This window comes from Anabrus simplex, chromosome 3 (genome assembly GCF_040414725.1).
Source record: "Anabrus simplex isolate iqAnaSimp1 chromosome 3, ASM4041472v1, whole genome shotgun sequence".
NCBI classification, from domain to species: domain Eukaryota; kingdom Metazoa; phylum Arthropoda; class Insecta; order Orthoptera; family Tettigoniidae; genus Anabrus; species Anabrus simplex.
Window position 1 is genome coordinate 50,773,229 of NC_090267.1, and position 22,254 is coordinate 50,795,482.

At 38.8% G+C, this 22,254-nt stretch overlaps 1 protein-coding gene across 1 annotated transcript in view; it reads right to left on the reverse strand.

Moving 5' to 3' along the window:
• The window catches only part of atms (RNA polymerase II-associated factor 1-like protein antimeros), a 51,741-nt gene extending 30,085 nt beyond the window's left edge, over window positions 1-21,656 (reverse strand). The window contains exons 1-4 of the mRNA XM_067144089.2: window positions 21,377-21,656; window positions 21,076-21,168; window positions 12,892-13,080; window positions 11,724-11,859 (exon numbers count right to left, since the gene is read on the reverse strand). Coding sequence (XP_067000190.1) covers window positions 11,724-11,859; window positions 12,892-13,080; window positions 21,076-21,168; window positions 21,377-21,441 — 483 coding nt within the window. The 5' untranslated portion in view covers window positions 21,442-21,656. The remainder of the gene's footprint in view (window positions 1-11,723; window positions 11,860-12,891; window positions 13,081-21,075; window positions 21,169-21,376) is intronic.
• Between the last annotated feature and the right edge of the window lie 598 nt (window positions 21,657-22,254).

The following is a 22,254-nucleotide window of genomic DNA, read 5'->3' on the forward strand; positions in this document are numbered from 1 at the left end:
TCGGTGCGAAAAACGGTCCGGCATTAGGCAGCTTAATATCTGTGTAGAAAAATTGTCAGCTAAATCCGATGAGGTTGTGAAATTTAAAAGGGAATTTCAAAAAATAAATCTTGCTGTAAGATGAACCGGTGATCAGATTTTTAATTGTGATGAGACTGGGCTGAATTTCAAGATGCTTCCATCAAAACTCTCACAGCCCAAGCCAAGATGTCTGCACCTGGCTACAAGTGTAGTTAGGAAAGAGTTACTATTCTTGCCTGTAGTAATATTACTGGGAACTTAAAAACAAAATTGCTTATGATCGGCAAAGCAAAGAAGCCTAGGACATTTAAAAACATTTCTGTTAATGTTCCTGTTCCTCCCTCCTAACGTGACGTCATTATGCCAGCCAATGGACCAAGGTGTGCTGGAAACATTGAAGAGGAAATATCGGCGGAAACTCCTTTCATTCCTGATAGAGAAAATGGACAATGGCAACGACATGATAGAAAAGTTAACACGAAACAACATGAACGACGTGGCATACTGGATAGCGCAGTCATGGGAAGAAGTTGGAACAATGACATTAGAAAGTCTTGGAACATATTGTTGAGTGAGGATGAACATCGAAAGGAGGTGGTACAAGAAGACATGGAAAACATTGTTCCCTTACTGAACTGCATTCCTGGCTGTGAGACTCAAGATGTAAGTGGTGTGCACAAGATCAGCTGTTTGAACTAACTGACCCTGATTTTATTGGTTTTGTGAATGCTAAAGTAAACGAGGATGATGATGAAGAAGAAAGAGGCATTGCAGAACAAAAGGAGAAAACGATGACTCACAGTGAAGGATTATCGTCGATGGCGGGATCTCGCACCAAGAAAACGTGAATCAGCAGGCAAGCAGATATTTTTGACAAGTTTCTTTTCGTAAGACATTTGGAATGTTTTCGTTCAGTACTGCATGTACTGTACAATTGAATTGGTAAGTCAGTAAATAGAGTACCGTAAAACATAGTAATACAGTATAGCCTTCGTGTTCGTTTTAGTTCATTTTCAAAGTTATTCTGTATTATCCGACATTTTCGGTGATCCGACGTACTCCAGGTCCCGTTTAGGTCGGATAATCGAGACTCTACTGTATTACTGATATTGTCTGTGTAAGCCATACGCAAAATAAATAATTGAGTTTAAATGTTATTCCTTCATTAGTTCCTCTTGGTTTTTCATCATTTCTGCTGGCTGTGTCTTTCCAATCATAAACACTTCAGACAGTTTACACAAACACTCATGTTTATGATTGTCTATTATGCCTGCCATTTTGTTTAGAGTTAAACACTTCCTCGGAACTATATTAAAACACATTAACTTACTATCATAAAAAATTTTTAAAGCCTAAGGGTTAATTTAAAAGTAACCAGGCAGTGAACGTACAAATTCCAGCATAGTTAAGCATTTCAGGCAACAGAATTGCAGTGGGGTGAGAGTATAGCTTAGTGAAGCCTTCCAAGAATGTGTATAACCTGCACCGTAAGTTACAGTAACTGCAAAAAGTAAGTGAAAATTATACTAGTATTTTCAAACAAAGTAAGTGCACATGCGAATTAAAATCAGTGCACACATTAATTTTGAAAAGAACTGTCCGTTTAAGAGAGGTTGCATTAGTCTTTAGTAGGTATGGTGCATCCGTCTCTGTAATAGAGGGTGTCCGTATAAGAGGGGTAAATTACTGATACATAACGTAGGATTTTATGATGGACTTAGAAAATGGTCCGCTAATGAGGGGTGTTTACCGGTGAGAGGTGTTCATTAGGACAGGTTTTACTGTATATGTATACAGGTTTTGAAAGACTAAGAATACAAGACATGCAAAAATGGAATCTCACAGGTCAAGTAATGAAAAGGAACAAACAAGTGTCAAATCATGTCATATATGGCAAGAAAGGAACATGAATAAGAACACACAAAAGGATAAAGACAATGACAGGTCAGTATGGGAAGAGGGATCATTAGAAAAGCAGACAGGATTACACATACTTTACTCCCCTATACCACATGAAGTACTAGAATATTACCTCTTCCATATACTGCGATGGCCTCAGCAAAACCCTTACAGTCAAGAACCACAGAAACTAGGATAGATAACTTAGCTAGGCAAACAAAGGATACTTTATCACTTTAACTCCCTTTTGACTGTCCCCTTACACTATTCGCAACATTCAGGGAAAAACTTTAGCGAGATTTCCTGAAATAAAATTCCTCCAACCCACATAGCTTACATAGCTCCACAAAATGTTCTTTCCATTTACCGCAATACCCTGAATATCAGACGCCCTCATGAATAGGACGACCCTGAGTTTTTCAAAAATGAAATATTGAATGTAATTAAAACATATTCCAAGCTTTCCTATCATTAAGATAATTTAATAAGCCCTAAAGTAAATCTACCACTTCCCTCAGTTTATTATGCAACACTAATAAACAACCATATTTATCAGCATAATCTGCCAGCAGCCAATGCACAATAGTAGTGAGACGATGTAAACACAGTTCTGAATGCCACCTCACTTGTTTTCACCACCCCAGACTTGCATTAAATTCAGTTACTGGAACTTTTACAAAAGTGTCACCCCCAGAGCTTTCATTCCAATAACTTCACAACTTAGTTGGTATTAACGTGTTTGTATTGAATAGGTGGACCACTTAAAACCAAATTATAAGCTAACCAATTTTATTAAATTTTCCTGTTTTTGACCTCTGAATGCTTCTCTCAGTAACAGCATTCTTAGGCTGCCATTTCTATACTGTCTTATCTCTGCACTATCATTATAAACATAAATATCACCATATTTTCTTATTTTTATTACAATTTACTACAGGTTATATTAAATGTACACTCTTGTAAATGCAAATATTCAATATTTTACTAAACTTACATTGTTGTCTGTATTATTTTGCAAATTTTTAAATACGAATAAAATTAATAAATATTCTTTCTGATTATATAAGACATGTTTGCAAAATTAATAAATGGTTTGACAGAAGGCAGTTTGGGTTTAGGAAAGGTTATTCCACTGAACCCCAACTTGTAGGATTCCAGCAAGATATAGCAGATATCCTGGATTCAGGAGGTCAATTGGACTGTATTGCGATTGACTTATCTAAGGCATTTGATAGGGTAGATCATGGGAGACTACTGGCAAAAAGGAGTGCAATTGGACTTGAAAAGAGTGACTGAATGGGTGGCTCTGTTTCTAGAAAACAGAACTCAGAGAATTAGAGTAGGTGAAGCTTTATCTGTCCCTGTAAAAATTAAGAGGGGAATTCCTCAAGGCAGTATTATTGGACCCTTATGTTTTCTTATATATATCAATGATATGGGTAAAGTGGAATCAGAGATAAGGCTTTTCGCAGATGATGTTATTCTGTAAGTTACAACACCAGACTCAGAGCCAACAGAAGGGCAGCAACCAACACAACAGTAGATAACAAATAACAACTTTCAACTAACATAAAACATTATTTCAGTATCTACTGACATTTCCTGGCAAGGTTTCAGCCAATAGTATTACCTACGGTGCTAAGGGCCATTTACAATTTTTCAACTGATGCTTCTGTCTCACTTCATGCTGACGAATTTCATCAGCGGCCTTGGACACATATTTATGACAATCATGTTTATGCTTATGTTCACGCCCTCATGTCGTTGGCTTTATATTATTACCACTTTGGTTTTCCATTAACATTTTAAATGAACTGTTTTAATTGGAATTTTAATGGAAGAAGTTTTAGTCTCCGACAAGGTTTTAGTTTAATCATTGACAGTGTTTCCATTAGCATATTTATATATACATATATATATAATTCGCTGGGGCCATCAAGGAAAACGTTAAGTCTTGTTGCATTTGACACTGAACTTGGCCTTCTTTAGAGCCCAAATTTCCCTCATTCTTTGTGAGTGGGCCTGCTTACGCTCCTCTGTCCAAGGGGCACGGTGTCTTCTCTTCGGTTGCTCGTCTCGGTTTAGCCCGTTCGTCAATATTTTCTTGCGGAAGAGATCTTTGTTAAGGGCGTCTTCAGCTGAGATATGTAGCATTTGCAGGTCTTCTTTGGTATTTCTAAACCAGGAAATTGTGGTTTTGGGGTTTGAATCAAAAAAGTGAAAGATTTCTTTAGTTAACTTTCTTCCGTCCATTCTTTTCAGATGACCGTAAAATCGTGCCCGTCTTTTCCTGATTGTGTCGGTAATTTTCTCTATTTTGCTGTAGACTTCCTTGTTGGATCTCTTTTGATGGATTCCATTTTTGTACTTTGATCCCAAGATTCCTCTCACAATTTTGCGTTCTCTTTTCTCCAGTTCTTCAAGGAGTCCTTTGTTGGCATTTAGAGACAGGGTTTCGGCTGCATATAGAACTACTGGCTTCAGAACTGTTTCATAGTGACGTATCTTGGTGTTTTGGGAAAGGCATTTTTTGTTGTAGACTGCGCGGGATGTTTGGTAGGCTATTTCCAGTTTGCGTACTCGCTCCTGAAGTGCTTCTTTGTCCAGTCCATTTTTCATGATGATCTCACCCAGGTATTTGAATTTGTCTACTCGGGTGATGTCCCCGTATTTTGTATGGAGTTTTGGTGGAGCCTCTTTGATGTTAGTCATTACTTCTGTTTTCTCAAACGATATCTGCAAACCAGTTTGTTCGGCAATTTCCTTTAAAATTTCAACTTGAGCTCTAGCGGTTTCTATGTCGTTTGAGAGAACAGCAATATCATCGGCAAATGCTAAGCAGTCTGTTGCGATCCACTTGGATTTGGTTCCTATTCTCAATGGACTGTAGTTGATTTCCTGCAATCTCACCCGCCAGGTTCTGATGATCTTTTCAAGAACACAGTTGAAGAGTATCGGGAATAGCCCATCACCTTGTCGGACTCCTGTTTTGATGTCAAAGGAATGCGAAAGACGTCCGTGGAACTTCACCTTGGATTTTGTACCGGTCAGGGTGGCTCTAATTAATGCCAGCAGTTTCAAATCAACTCCAAATTCATTTAAGATGTTTAGCAGGACTTCCCGGTCAATGGAGTCGTACGCTTTCTTAAAGTCCACAAAGACAGACACATACTGCTTGGACCTTAGTGTACAATATCTGATGATCATTTTGAGATTTTGGATCTGTTCAGCTGTTGAGCGACCTTTTCTGAACCCTCCTTGGTATTCACCTATTTGATGTTCGACTTGTGCTTCCAAACGCTCCAGGACTGCAAGTGATAGAATTTTGTAAGTCACGGGTAGCAAAGATATTCCTCTGTAGTTGTTGATGTTCTTCATGCTGCCTTTTTTGTGTAGTGGATGGATCAAAGCTATTTTCCAATCTTCGGGTAGGGTCTCCTTGTTCCAAATTTCTTTTATTTGCTTTTGCAAGATATCAAGTGATTCATCTGGGGCATATTTCCATAGTTCTGCTACTACTGAGTCTTCACCCGGCGCTTTGTTATTTTTGAGGCGGGCAATGTGGCGCTTGATTTCATCTCTGTCGGGTGGTCTGGAATCTGGGTACCTGAGTAAGGGTTCCTTGGTCTCAATGGTGCTTTGCGGTTTAGAGCAATTAAGTAAATTCTTGAAGTAATCTGCCAGAATGCTGCAATTTTCTTCATTTGACGTCGCCAGTGTGCCGTCCTTACGCTCAAAGCATAGAGATGGTGGTTTATAGCCAGTGAGTTTGCGTTTGAAGGCTCTGTAGTACTCTCTGCTTTCATTCTTCCTAAAGTTTTGTTCTATCTTTTCAATGAGAGATTTTTCGTATTTACGTTTCACAGTTCTGAACACCCTAGCTGCTTGGGCACGTTGGGTTTTGTAGGTTTCCCAATCATTTTCTGATTTCGTAGAGTAGTACTGTTTCCATGCATTGAGTTTTTCTTGGAGGACTGATTCGCAGGTACCATTCCACCAGGCATGCTTTTTGCTTCTCTTGATTTCTGCAACGTCTTTGGCGGCCTCAACAAGGAGACTTTTGGCATTGTTAAAGTCACAGTCATTTGGTCTAGCCTTCTCCTGGAACTCCTCGACCCTTTGCCGAAGTTTATCATTGTCGAACCGTGTGATCTGTTTGGTTGTCTTCCTTGTGTTTGCGGGAATTGGTTTGAATTTGATAAGAGACATATAATGATCTGAGGCCACATTGATGCCTTTCTTCACCTTCACATTCATAATCTCAGGGCTGTTTCTCCTGGAGATTGCAACGTGATCAATTTGGAACTCTCCGAGAGCTTGGACGGGAGAACGCCAAGTCATTTGCTTTCTGGGTAGATGGCGAAAGTGGGTCGACATGACCTGCAGGTTGTGATTTTCGCAAATGGACACCAGTCTTTTGCCGTTGGGATTGGTTATTTTGTGAGCAGGGTAATTTCCTATAACTTTCTTGTACTTCTGTTCACGACCTAGTTGGGCACTGAAATCACCCAAAAGAACCTTGACATGGTGTTTGGGGATTTTGTTTAATTTTTCATCCAGTAGATCCCAGAAATTATCAACTTCGTCTGGATCAGACTTGTTCTTATCGTTTGTAGGAGCATGTGCGTTAACTAGGGCGTAGGTTTTGTTCGCGCATTTAATTGTGAGTATAGACAATCTGTCATTCACAGGTTCGAAATTTGCAACCGATTTAAGGTCCTTGGTTCTAACAGCAAACGCGGTTCCAAGCATCACAGCTCCATTGAGGATTCCTCTTTGCGCTTTGCTCTTGAAAAATCGGTAGCCTTCGGATTCAAAAATCTCTTCATCTGGGTACCTTGTTTCCTGTAGGGCCATTATGGATATATTGTATCATTTTTCACATATTTATGTCCCGAATTTTAATAACTGGCTAAACTTTTAGCTTCCACTTTTAATATTAGTTGTACTCTTGATTGTTTTTAGGCTGAAGATGCCCTTAATTGAGGGCGAAACATGTCCCATTTAATTGTGAGTCTATTTATGTAACCACTATAAGTGGAAATAAAACTATGGTCAGAGGAAAATGATAAATAAAATTGTAAACAGCTCTGGAATGGGTTTAAAACAATTGTTGAGGAATGTGAATGGATTTGGTAATAGAAATGAGGAGGGTGAACTTCTGCTTGATCTATGTACACGAAACCAACTTCTGGTGAAGAACTCGTGGTTTCAGAAACGGGATGGCCACAAGATAACGAGATACAGTTGGGACGGTCAGTATAGATCAGTGATAGAACTTATCATCACAGATAGGTCGAGTGAAGAAAAGGTGCATGATGTAAAAGTGATACCTAGTGAGAGCCTTGATAGTGACCATAGACTCCTCATTGCAGACCTAAAAGTCACCAAACCTATTATTAAAGTAGACAAGAAGAAAAAACCACGAATTAAAGACTGGAAATTGAAAGATGTGGAAGTCAAACAGCAGTTTCAAGAGGAAATCAGAGCTAAAATACCAATAACAGACACAAAGAAAGGTAATGAGGAATGGAATGATTTTAAGGAAAGTCTGGTTGGTCGTGCAGATAAAATATGTGGAAGAACAAGCAGAAGAGTGAGAGAGAAAAGAACGTCTTGGTGGAATGATAAAGTGAAAGAAGCCATAATGAAAAGGAATAAAGCCAAAAAACTTCTTGATGTGGCTAAGTCTGACAGAAGAATCAACAGTGACCAAATAGACAACAATAAATTGGAAGAGACAGCAAAGGAATATAGATACAGAAAGTTGGAAGTCAAGAGAATTGTACGGGAAGAAAAAGAGAAAAGTTGGAAAGAATTTACAACTAAACTGGAAGGAGACAGTAAAGGGAATATGAAAATGATATATGGAATAGTTAAAAGTAAAAGATCAGATAAAGAAGCAATTACAGCCCTGGAGACAGCAGATGGGAATATAGTTCACAATATGAAAGATATCACGGATACAATGGGGCAGTATTTTGACAAGCACCTAAATGGCCCTAAAGAGATCTCTGTTGAGGATGTAGGACAGAAAACAATAGAGGAAGATATCCCAATTACATGGACAGAAGTAGAGCAAGCTCTCCACAGGATGAGAAGTGGTAAGTCAGCAAGAGCTGATGAAATTACAGCTGACATGATTAAAGCCGCTGGTCCACCAGGAAAACAGTGGCTGTATAGAGTTCTCAGAACAATATGGAAGGATAATGAAATACCTGAAGATTGGACAAAAGGGGTGATAGTTCCTATCTTTAAGAAAGGGAGTAGAAGGAAAAGTGAAAATTACAGAGGCATTACCCTCCTATCACACGGCCTTAAAATTATGGAGAATACCATTGAAGCCAGAGTAAGGGATATACTAGAGCCTATCTTAGAAGAGGAACAACATGGTTTTAGGACTGGAAGAAGCACAACAGATCTGATATTTGCTTTGAGGATGTTGGCAGAGAAACACTGGGAAAGAGGAAAAGACCTAATTATTGTGTTTATGGACCTTGAAAAGGCGTATGATAATGTTCCTAGATCAACTATTTGGAAAAGTCTTAGAAAACTTGGTGTACCAGAGTACCTTATTAGGAAGATCCAAACGCTATATAGTAATTGTAAAAGCTGTGTCAGAATTGGAGATGGTCACTCTGAATGGTTCAATACAACCAAAGGAGTACAACAGGGAAGTGCCTTGTCACCACTTCTATTCATAGCAGTTATGGATACCATTTTAAAGGAACTAAAAGGAAAAGGTAATAAAGATCTTCAGGCTCTGGTGTTTGCAGACGATGTGGCAATATGGGATGAAACAGAGGAGGGAGTGCAAAATAATCTGAATGCATGGTGTAAGAAGTTTGATGACTATGGAATGAAATTGAACCCATCAAAAACAGTAGCATTAAAAATCAGCAGACATTATACAGAATGCAACATAAAAATACAGGACCACCAAGTTGAAGTAGTACACCAATTCAGTTATTTAGGAAGTGTAATCGCTAGTAATAACAGAGCTGAGAGAGAAATAACAAACAGAGTAACCAAAGGCTCTAACTTTTACAGCATCGTTAGACACCTACTATGGGATCAGAAAGTCCCACAAAGAACAAAAATGACCCTGTACAAGTCATATTTCATTCCTATCCTTACATATTCTCTGGAAACCTGCACACTAACATCAAAGGATTATAGTAGGATTCAAGCCTGTGAAATGAAATTTCTTAGAACTGCCCTCCAAAAGACCCGACTTGATCATGTGAAAAATGATGAGATCCGATCTAACCTAGGTCTAAATGAATCGATGGAGGAAAGACTTAGGTCATCTAGACTTAAATGGTTTGGGCATGTTAAACGAATGAATAGCACAAGGTTACCATGTGCTTATTTGGAAAAGAGAATAACAGGTAGAAGACCAGCTAGAAGACCAAGAAGAAGATGGATGGACCAACTGAGGGAAGACGTGGAGAGAAGAGGATGGAATTGGGAATCTGTCTTGGACAACGAAATGTTTTTGAATAGGCAACTTTGGAAGATGCTCGTTTTCAAACACCCTACCCGGCTTGCTGGAAGGGCAAACCGATGATGATGATGATGAAGGAATGGTAAAGACCCACCTTATTACAGAAAAATTAAGAGACTGCGAAGGAAATGCAGATTGGAAAGAGAGTTAGAAATGGCAGTGGAAGTAGGAGAAATTGAAGGAACTTACTAGGATATTGAATCTAGCAAAGAAGTCAGCTAAGGTTAACATTATGGCAGTCATACAAATTTTAGTGAAAAATGGAAGGGTATGTATAGATACTTTAAGGCAGAAACAGGTTCCAAGAAGGATTTCCAGGAATCATTAATGAACAAGGGGAGTGTTTACGCGAAGATCTTCAAAAGGAAGAAGTATTCATTCAGCATTATGTAAAGATTGTTAGTTACAAGGATAGCATCCAGATAGAGGTGACTAATGCTAAAGAAGAATTAAAATGTAAGTATGATAACAGTGACATTTACAATAAGATACAAAAGTTGAAAACTAGAAAAGCAGCTGGAATTGATAAGATTTCTGGGGATATACTAAAGACAATAGGTTGGGATATCTGATTATTGTTTGCATGAAGGAGCTATACCAAATGAATAGAGAGTTGCTATAGTAGCCCCTGTGTATAAAGGAAAGGGTGATAGACATAAAGCTGAAAATTACAGGCCAGTCAGCTTGACAAGCATTGCATGTAAGCTTTAAGAAGGCATTCTTTCTGATTATATTAGACATGTTTGCGAAATTAATAACTGGTTCAATAGAAGGTAGTTCGGGTTTAGGAAAGGTTATTCCACTGAAGCTCAACTTGTAGGCAAGATATAGCAGATATCTTGGATTCAGGTGGAAAAAAATGGACTGTATTGCAATTGACCTGTCTAAAGCATTTGATAGGGTGGACATGGGACACTACTGGCAAAATTAGTGCAATCGGACTAGACAAAAGATTGACTGAATGGGTTGCTATATTTCTAGAAAATAGATCTCAGAGAATTAAAGTAGGCGAAGCTTTATCTGACCCTGTAATAATTAAGAGGGGAACTCCTCAAGGCTTTGTTTTCTTATATATATAAATTATATGAGTAAAGAAGTGGAATCAGAGATAAGGCTTTTTGCAGATTATGTTATTCTGTATAGAGTAATAAAGAAGTTACAAGATTGTGAGCAAATGCAACACGACCTCGATAATGTTGTGAGATGGGCAGAAGGCAATGGTATGATGATAAACGGGGCTAGAAGTCAGGTTGTGAGTTTCACAAATACGAAAAGTCCTCTCAGGTTTAATCATTGTGTTGATGGGGTGAAAATTCCTTATGGAGATCACTGTATGTACCTAGATATTAATATAAGGAAAGATCTTCATTTGTGTGATCACATAAATGGGATTGTAAATAAAGGGTACAGATCTCTGCACATGGTTATATGGGTGTTTAGGGGTTGTAGTAAGGATGTAAAGGAGAGGGCATGTAAGTCTCTGATAAGACCCCAACTAGAGTATGGTTCCAGTGTATTGTACCCTCACCACGAGTACCTGATACCAATGTAGTTGGTCCATTATTGGACATTATTTGATTACTTGATTCAAGAACTGGAAAAAAAATCCAAAGAAAAGTAGCTCTATTTGTTCGTGATGATATCCGACAAAAGAGTAGCATTACAAAAATGTTGCAAAGGTTGGGCTGGGAAGACTTGGGAGAAAGAAGACGAGCTGCTTGACTAAGTGGTATGTCAAAGTTTAGAAACAAATGAATTATACCACCTTTCCAATAACTTGTAAGTGGTATGTTCCGAGCTATCAGCGGAGAGATGGCGTGAAATGACATTAGTAGACGAATTTGAGCAGTGTCTTTAAAAATAGGAAAGATCACAATATGAAGATAAAGTTTGAATTCAAGAGGACAAATTTGGGCAGTTATTTGTTTATAGGAAGGGGGGTTAGGGATTGGAATAGCTTACCAAGGGATATGTTCAAGTAATTTTAAATTTCTTTGCAATCATTTTAGAAAAGGCTAGGAAAACAACAAACAAGGAATCTGCCACCTGGGCGACTGCCCTAAATGCACAGCAGTATTGACCAATTGATTGATAAAACTGAAATACTCATGGGAGAAAATGTGCGAGATGTATGTGAATAAATAATGTATTCCCACCCTACCCCTCTCCCTTTCCACTGTTGTTAAAATCCTGTACATGTAAAAACGCCATCGAACCACTTTGAAAAAAAAAAGGGGGGGGGGGGGGGGGAGGGAAACAAGAAAGAATATCAATAGATATCAATTTATTCACCTACCTTGAGTTTATTCTTGATACCATGACCAACTTTAGCTTCAACTTTATCTATATTCTGAGGCTGGAATCGAGTCTGTTCTGTAGAGATGTACTCAGTTCTACGCAACCAGGACACACTGCGGGCATGATGCCGAGATCTGAAAGAACAGTACTTGTTATGAAACTGGACCACAGACATAATTATGTATTCTCATTCAGAATTTACCAGATCTTTCTAGTTCTTACACTACAAGACAGTAACTTTCCATACAACCAAAAGCAGTACAATTCAGAAACACATCTGTATGGTAGGAGCATGTGGCACAATAAGTACCGGTAGTTACGTAGCTTTTTTAATTTACTTACATGTTAAAATTTGATTCTAAATGATATTTTGTCCTTTGCATGAATATTTTACTTTATTTCTGCTCTGCATTGTTATATAATGCTTCTGTCATCATCTAATACTTTCAAATTGCATATCATGATTATATTGCAGAATAGTGACTTTCCTTGGCTTCTTCTGAGGAACAATTTCGAATTCAGGTTTCCCTCCTGATTACAAGTAATATGACATGTTTAGCCCATATTGTCAACTTTGAACAGTTTAAATATATTAAAATGAAAATTTCCACCTTTACAATACTTACATCGTATGCACCGTATGTCAAATTTCATGAAATATCATTTAGAATAATATTTTAACATGTGAAGAATTTTTACAAGAAAGTAATGGACAGTTTTATGGAAAAATAGTGTGTATTGTTTTTAGTGTATTTTCAAACATTTCGTAATGGACACGGGTTCATCCATTTTAACTTATTAGACAGTAATAACTATGTATCTTAATTAGTTATGAGATGCTATGCCTGAAGAAGTCTTAAATTAGATGAAAGATGTACCAAAGAATGTATAATATATTTTGATATGGAATGTGTTCTCACTTGTAAAGTGAAGTATATTGATTGGGTGGACCATTAAACCTAATGCTAATTCTTAATTAACCAAAACACTTCCCAACTGACACAGACTATGTTATTATATGTTGTCACACTTTTATTTCAACTGACACGAGTCTGAAAACTTACTCTAATTTTAACTACAATTTTGAGGTTATGATAACTTCCCATCCACACCATACAAAATAGTTAAAATATTCGCAAGACAAGCGGGATATAGTGTCAACAAACCTTTTTGAGTCTTGAGGAGTAAGAACATCTTCTTCCAGCAATTTCTCGTCTGCAGGATCCAGCTGCGCTCCATATTCATTAGTGTATGCATCTTTATTAATAAGATCAATTGTGACCCCCAAGTCATGTTCTGTTAGTACTTCATACTTGTAGTTCCGTTCAAGAGATGTTGCCTTATACTGGATAAATCTGAAGAAACACACATAAATAAGTAAATAAAATCACATTCTATAATGAAGTCCAATCATACCCCAAGAATGGTTCACAACTATCTAGCAAGAGGAAGGAAGTTCAAGTGAATGAATTTTTAGAACACCTTCCCAAGAATGAAAAGAGAAAATATCTGGAACAAGAACAGAAGTGAAGAAAGTTTTTAATATTTCTGTCACCATTTTTTGCTTTTATTGCTTGAGAACAAACAATATGCTTTCCAAATTCAGGGACTACCAAAAGACAAAGCATACTGAACACTATGATTTTTCTTTTTGTTGCATGAGAACAAATATGCTTTTAAAATCAGTATAAGTCTAGGAACCGCTGACGAGGGCCCTGTGACTGTGGGTCGTGTGTCTATGTGACATCATGGGTGAGGGAATTGGGAGATTGAGATTTACACTAATGGCGGATAACTTGAAAGGAGTCTAACGACCTAGTATCTTCTGGCTGTTTGACACAACATACAAATATAACGTAGATCAAGTGTAGCAAATAAAGGGGCCACCAGATTCGGTAAAACTTTAATAACTGATTTCTAAAAGAGAAGTTTACTGCGGGGCTAAAACGACGTAACAAGACAATGACCATGACGAGTGACAAGAACATGGCAGAATATTAGATACGTCCGGCTAGTGACCAAACCATTGGTCTGGATTAGTTATGTCCAGCTAGTGACAAGACCAGTGGTATGGAGGTCTGGTCAGTGTCGAAACCATTGGACTAGGAGCAAGCAAAGGGGGCCTAAGGGCGTAAGCTCCCAAGTGAGGACCGTGAAGCGGCCAACAGGCCTCTAGCATCCTCAGGGATAGTACTGGCTAGTGACAAGACTATTGTAATCCACCAAAAACCACTGATAGTGACAGGTTAGGTTGTGATCCACCAAATATTACTGCTAAGTCACAGAATTAGGTTAGTTTCGACAGAATTTCTAATTGACCAACTGATGTCAATGAAACCAGAGTTGAATGACTGAATGCAATAAACATAAAAATTGAATCAGTTATTGGTAGGCCTATATCAAGGTTTCGGCTGGTAGATACATCAGTATCTGGCGAATCAACACCATACATAGATACATAATTTACATCAACCAGTAAAACAGGATATTAATTTATGGTATTCACTGTTCTTTAAAGAACAGAAATAACCAATTAACTATAGTTGCAGAGAACTTGCTTTTTAACATAATTGTGCAAAATGGGAACTTCTTATTTTTAACTAGCACAGTACCCCATTAAGACCCACACAGACAGAATGTTAAACAGACTCAAGAATGATGACGGGCAGGGTGTCCAACATTACCAGTCTATGTTCCGAACTATTTCTATTTTAAAAATTTGAAATTGCCCTCTACTGAGATTTTGCCATTTTATTGAATATAAATGAGGCTGAAAGGAAGGTAGTTAAGAAACAGGGTCTCATTTTATAGAAAGAATGTGTCACGGTAATGAAACTAGCAATTTGGTTTTCATGTATTTTTATATTGTTTTTCAAAGTTATATTGGTATCAATTCAGTCACATATTGACAGTGACATCTTTTGTGATAAATATGAATTACTTTGCAATGCCATCTGTCTTAACAGGAGTGTACTATGCATCCATACAGCCTATACATACGACAAATCTTCACCTGTCAAGTGACATGTTAGCCAAGTGGTGAAGTTAATAGACTACAAACTTCAAGATTGGTGGTTCAAATCGACCCGTCGACAGGAATTTGTAACAGGTTAAGTTCAATTTGCATAAAATGTAAATAAATAATGTAAGATGGGACAAGAGCAGACAGGTGAAGTGAAAGCAGCAGGAGAAGGAGAGTTAAGATATAAAAGTAAATCAGTAAAACTATTCACTAATTTTAGTTTCTCCCCACCCGAAACCCCTACTACTGAGATAGGTCCCACAAGTATGACATCATAGATGTTCTGGTGCATTGTGTAATATAATAAGAAGTACAGGCAAAGAAATTTAATAATAAATAATAATATTTTCTTTATGTCCCACTAACTACTTTTACGGTTTTCAGAGATGCCGAGTGATACCTCTCATGCTATGATTTATTCTAGAAGAGTAAAAAGAGCTTAAGAGTCTTCAAGGCCCTATGGGAAACTTTATGTCAGCAGTTTCATTGTTGTCAATCCTGGAAAAATCTTGTAATAAACAAAATGATAATTGCACACAATGTGCAGAGAGTAAGCATAAATCAGTCTTTTGTAACAGGAGTTTTTAAGGGATTCTGTCCTCATTTTGCATATCAGAGCGCGATATGTCTCACATGGTCCAGTACATCTTCTGCACACGCAGCCTGTGCCCAGCTTGAAGTGAAACCGATGCACGGAAAATCTTGTCACTATGTGCCGCAGGTTGTATCCTCCTTGCATCCATTCAGGGTCGATCATTGTCTCCGCTGCATGAAACTCGTCCCATATAGCAACTTTCTCTATCTTTAGACACGTCAATGTCTAAGAATGCCACTGTTGCAGGTAGCAGGAAGTGCAGACATACTGTAGCTCCTCAACGAAGAAAGGCTCTTTGTTGAACTCGTATGTGATACGAGATGGAGTGAATTTAGACAGAGTGCTCTTTTCAGATATGTTGCTTTAACTTTCTGTAATTGTTTCATCTGTTTCTTTCGAAGGCATGATCACACATTTTACAGGGCGTATACAGCCACTAGTCTAACCTTCAAATCAAAACGCTTTATGGCCTTTGCGATGGATAGTTTGCCTAGGTATGTAGCGTTCACTCTGCTGGTTAGGTGTAAGCTGAAATTGTTACCTTGAGTCTGGAAAGTCGCTCCTAAATATTTGAAATTAGTAACTGCTTTGAGTTAATTCTTCCCTATGTAGAAAGTCATGGAGAAAGTTTTGTCTTCATTAATTTTCATCTCACTGCATTGTGCCCATTTTGGTGGGTGTTGAAAACTGCCTGGAGATGCTTGCGTGAGGTTGACATCAGTACTATATTGTCCGCATACATCAGTATCGTGTCGTCCTTTGTTATTGACGTAATGTCCACTGCAGCAACTATGAAGAGGAGTGGTCTGAGCGGGTCAACTTGTAGAATGCCTGTTTGTTTCATCAGCTGGAATGTAATGATGCCATCGTCAACCTGTATGTAGTTAATCTTCAGCATATCTCCGATGAGAGGTAGTAAGTAATGGTGTAGTCCGATCGTTCCCTCCTATTTGTTTATTAGAAATATTCTGCTGATGGTGTTGAAAGCTTTTCTATAATCTATTGTGACTTTTTTAATACCTTCAACTTGAATAGCCCTGCTGTTGGGAAACATATAATTATGATGGCTACCATTTGAGACATGCACAAACCACCTTTTTAAACGGGTGGCTGCCAAACATGAGCTGAAGGCTCAGTGATAAAAATTCATATTTAAAACACCCGTTCACTTATTCTCAGGAAGTGGGGTGGCGGAATGCTAATCATTAAAGGCTTCCTTGTTTGTAGGAAACAAGGTTAATTAATGCAGTTTTCCAAAAAGTCATGTTGCCCAACAGCAGGGCTATTCTAGTTCAAGGTCTTAGTCACACTATGAATACGGCATGAAGTTTCCCTCCCTCTACTGCTTGTAATGAATACATTAATGCCACTACAGGATCTACATGCTGACAAATTAAAATATTTGACAGAATGAAGCATAGATGGAGACTCCATCATATCTAAAAAATATGCTGTCATACAGTGACATTTAAAAGAGGAATATAAAACTTTGTGTCACCTACGTACTAATGGTAAATGTGCTATTTTCTATGAAGACTGCCCCTTAGCTAACACAGCTGGAAACAAGAACAGAAATCAGCTGTTATGAATGAAGAGATCCAATTAAATTATTATTATTATTATTATTATTATTATTATTAATAATAATAATAATAGTAATAATGTTATTTTGCTTTACGTCCCACTAACTACCTTTTTGGAGACACCGAGGTGCCGGGACTTAATTCCGCAGGAGTTCTTTTACGTGCCAGTAAATCTACCGTCACAAGGCTGACATATTTGAGCACCTTCAAATACCACCGGACTGAGCCAGGATTGAACCTGCCAAGTTCAGTGCAATCAAATTACAACGCAATGACGTTCACAAGGACCATTCATGGTCGAATCCTGCATAGATTCCAATGCAAACTATTTTTGTTTTTTTGTTTTGCTACTTGCTTTACGTTGCACTGACACAGATAGGTCTTATGGCGACGATGGGATAGGAAAGGCCTAGGAATGGGAAGGAAGCGGCCATGACCTCAATTAAGGTACAGCCGCAGCATTTGCCTGATATGAAAATGGGAAACAACGCGAAACCATCTTCAGGGCTGCCAACCGTGGGGTTCAAACCCACTAAGCCTATCTCCCGGATGCACGCTCAGAGCCGGGCAACCCTAACAGCACGGCCAACTCGCCCAGTCCAATGCAAACACTGTAGTGAGACAGAAACATCAGCACACGTCCTAAGCTCTTGTTCGCATGGTGAACTCTCGCATAACGCTTGTCACCACCGAATTAGGAGCAAGATGGCAGCTTCTCTATCTGAAAAGAATTATTTGAGAAAATCCGCTGCATTGCTGACAACAGACAGGAGTATAAGAAGAGTAGACATGTTAACACTGTTAATACTGATGCTTTCACGGCCCATACTTGTACAAGAGTGGACATCATTGCAATCAACGTCTGTCTCTGTAGCGTAATAGTTAGTGGAATTAGCCATTGTCCTCAGAGGCCCGAGTTCAACTCCTGGTACTGCCAGAGATTTAAGAATGACACGAGGGCTGGTATGTGATTAAAATGGTCCATGCAAATAACCTTCATTGGGAGTGTTCCTGAAAAGAGCTGCAACATCTCAGGATGAAGACACAAGCTTACTTTATTACAATCAACAAGAAAAACAAGTAGCATTTCAAAAACGATCCACCGAGCTCGATAGCTGCAGTCGCTTAAGTGCGGCCAGTATCCAGTATTCGGGAGATAGTAGGTTCAAACCCCACTATCGGCAGCCCTGAAGATGGTTTTCCGTAGTTTCCCATTTTCACACCAGGCAAATGCTGGGGCAGTACCTTAATTAAGGCCACGGCCACTTCCTTCCCACAAAAAATCGATCCAACCATACCATTTGAAATAGACTCTGAACAACCACAAGAAGCGGACAGTGAGAAGAAAATATGTGAACCGACAGCAGATTACGTCAAAAAGAAATACGAATTGAAGAAAGTCTGTCTTTCGCTAAAGTGTACGATAATCTACCGCAATTGGTTAGGTTCTCATACTTTAACAGATTATATTGATCTATTGAAAGTATATGTTAAAGAAAAAGAAAAATCACATTTATCAGTAGGGTACTGACTATTTAATATTATAGCTAGGCAATACTTTTGTGAGAAACTGTTAAATAGTAGCCTATTTATTACAATAATAATGTTCTTGTTTTTTCATTCCACTAACTACTTAACGGTTTTTGGTGACACCGAGGTGCCGGAATTTTGTCCTGCAGAAGTTCTTTTATGTGTCAGTAAATCTACAGACATGGGGCTGACTTATTTGAGCACTTTCAAATACCACCGGACTGGGGTCAGAAGGCCAGCACCTCAACCGCCTGAGCCACTCAGCCCAGCTCAATTTATTACATATTTCTTCATCATATACATGTTACACCCCCCATTAAGGGCATCTTTGTCCCTTTCTCCAAACACTATCATGACATGTTTTATCAGATGATTGATTTAAATATATAAGGCAGTGTTAAGTGTGAACAATAAAAATACATCACATTTAGAAATATAAAAACGAAGTTGAATAAGAACTTATATTTTTTTAATAAGCTGTTTTACGTCGCACACCCACACAGATAGGTCTCATGACAATGGGATAGGAAAGGGCTAGGGGTGGGAAGGAAGCAGCCGTAGCCTTAATTAAAGTACAGCTCCAGCAGTTGCCTGGTGTGAAAATGGGAAACCACGAAAAACCATCTTCAGAGCTGCCAATAGCAGGGATCGAACCCACTATCTCCAGAATGCAAGCTCACAGCCAACTCACTCAGTTATATAGTGAATATAATCCTCCACAGAGGGTTGGCATCTGGCCGTAAAACTGAACCAGATTCAAACACACTGCCGACCAAGATGAGGAAGAAGAAGATTGTACTTTTATAAAGTGAATGGTTGTACTTCCTTACCCGGTTCGGGGCTGTAAAAAATATTTAAATGATATTTTAGAGTACCTGAAGTAGGAGAGAGGAGAGATCCTTCCTGGACACTTGCTTGTGACCATCCCACCCGCCCCAAAAGCTAATTTCATTTAAATAGTGAAAGTAAAACCGGGGCCGCCTAAAACTGGAGATCGCCGCCATTTTCTTTGTCCCTATTGGCTAGCATCAATCAGCTGTGAAAAGTGTTGGTGAAAACAATGTTATTAATCTCTCTGATAGGGTTTGCATGAATTGTAGACACAGGGTTAGCACATTCCGCAAAAGAAGGCAATAGCGGTTGTTTGAAAATAGAAATGGCGTGTGTAGGATATGACTGCAATATAAACGACATTTGTGTTTTTGAGCATGCTGCATAACGTTACTTTTCGTATTTTGTTCCAGGGTCTTGTCACTAGCCAGACCTAACCTATCCAGACCAATGGTCTTGTCACTAGCTAGACATATCCTATCCAGACCAATGGTCTTGACACTAGCTGGACATAACCTATCCAGACCAACGGTCTTGACACTAGCCGGACCCAACCTATCCACTCCAATGGTCTTGTCACTAGCCGGACCCAACCTATCCACTCCAATGGTCTTGTCACTAGCCGGACTTAACCTATCCAGACCAATGGTCTTGTCACGCGGGATATTAGAGGCCCAAGGGCCACTTCGTGGCTCTAACCTGGGGGCTTATGTCCCCAGATCCACTTTACCTAACATATCCAGACCAACTGCGCTCTTAAAACAATAATCACCACCACCACCACTTCGGTCACGCGGCACTCATAGGCTGGCAGTCTTGTTTAGTTCGCTGTGACATCAACCGAACCATGTTGTTTGTGTAACAAGCTGTGACATCGTCCGAGCCGCGCCATGTTGGATCTGTCATGAACCGGGTATGGAACATTTACAAGTGAATAGAATAACAATGAGTAATACTAATGAGATACTTGACCTTTGAACACTAAAACCAGTCTTTTTTTATAACAGGCTGAATTCTGCTCAGTATTAAACGTAGGTTGGCCTTCACAGGCAATCCCTTACAGTATTTGTCACTGACGGTCAGGCTGAGTAGCTCAGGCAGTAGAGAACAGGCCTTCCGAGTTTGAAGAGATGGTTTCGATTCCAGCTCAATCCGGTGGTAAGTTGTTTGAAGGTGTTCAAAGATGTCACCCATGTGTTGATTTACAGGCACGTTAAAGAATTTCAGCGGGACAAAATCCAGCAACCTAGCATCTCCGACAACTGTAAAAGTAGTTTGTGGAACGTGAAACCAATAACATAATGTATTAGTAGTAGTAGTCTCTGTGATTAGCAAAAGTCTTCAAAATTTTTGCTCATATCGTTGAAAATGGCACTAGGAACTTGACCGCCCGGGTATGATGCGCATAGGTATCACCCAAATATCACAGCGCACTATACCCTGACCGCCCTCTCAGTAAGATCAGGATAGTCACACAGTACTTTTATCCAAAAGTCAGAAAGAGAATAACTTATTTAGAGGGGACATTTTCCAGTGCACTATCACAAATCCCACACTGCACATTTTGTAATGAATTATAAAAACTCCTCAAACAAATGTTAGTGCTACAGAACTGATTCCAAGGATGATAGCCCACACCATAAATTTAACGCAAACTGTTTCGTGCTCTCACTTCCAGACTATTGGGAACTGGAGGGCAGTACTCCAGATCCCAATGATTAGCATACAAATCCATTTCCAAGAATTTTGAACGGGATAGTCTCAGTCACTGAATATATATGCTACTCACCTGGTGGAATCAAATGGATATGTAATGAACTTTGGATCAAAAGGGATATCCGGTAAAGTGTTGCAATACTTGACACGGCACACTAACTCGGATCTATAAATAAACACAAGACAACTTATTATCCAATAAAAATTCCAAAAAGCGTAAAAGGATACCATAACCTAAGCCTGAAGGTTAGTTATATTTGATTTTCTACTCAGAAAAGACAGAAGATATACTGACAAATTATCTATATTAAAGAATATTTGTATTTAAACTACTTCAGATTGGCAGAAAACTCAATGAATGTATAATTAAATACCTTCTTTCCCCAGGCCTAACCGGGCGTTTGTCAGTCGAGAGCGCCGTCTGGATCGTGGGTGGCATAATGGCTCAATATTGCGGTCAAAATCGACTTAAAACATGTCAGCCATTTCCTTCTATCATAAATTACCACAATTCTAACAACCGGTTGCTGAATCAATTACGAAAACATACTTCCTTAACCTGATCACCTTGCTCCATACGAATATGAACGGCACTTCTACTTCCCGTGTACAAAAACAAAACAAGTACCTCCACCACGGCCGTCTTGATCACAGAGAATGGTCTTGTGCTTTGTTCAGTGTTGCCAACTGTATATCCTAAAATATCGCTAAATTCATTGATGAAAGTCTCTAAAAATAGCCAAATTTTTGTCAAAGTCGCCAAGAAAAGTCGCTAACATAAAATTACCAGTAAACATGAATAAACTGGACATACCTATGCAGAAAAAATATTCCGTCTTCATCGTCTTCCATTTCCTCCTCAGCAAACGATGTACCCTGTGAAGTGGAAGGTTGCTGAGCTGTTGATGGAGCAGGTAATAGTTCAGCCGTTGTTGAATAAGCATTTTTAGTTCCTATCTTCCTGACGAGCTTCTCTGGAATTTCGTAGGAATGGCAGGTTTTTCCTAGGCACTTAAGCGCATTCCTGATTTTCAAGATGGATGCTGCTGTTTCGACTTTCATTCTGTTTCTCACTTTAGATTTCACAATACCAAGTGTACTAAAGAGCCTTTCTACTTCGGCATTTGAATGCGGGAGAGCCAAAATTTTTATAGCAAAAGTAGCTAGTTCCTTGAAGGGATTTCGTCCTGGCGAATCACTATACTGCAACACCTCTACCCAGAAATCTGTGGTATTTGAAACTTGACTCCAC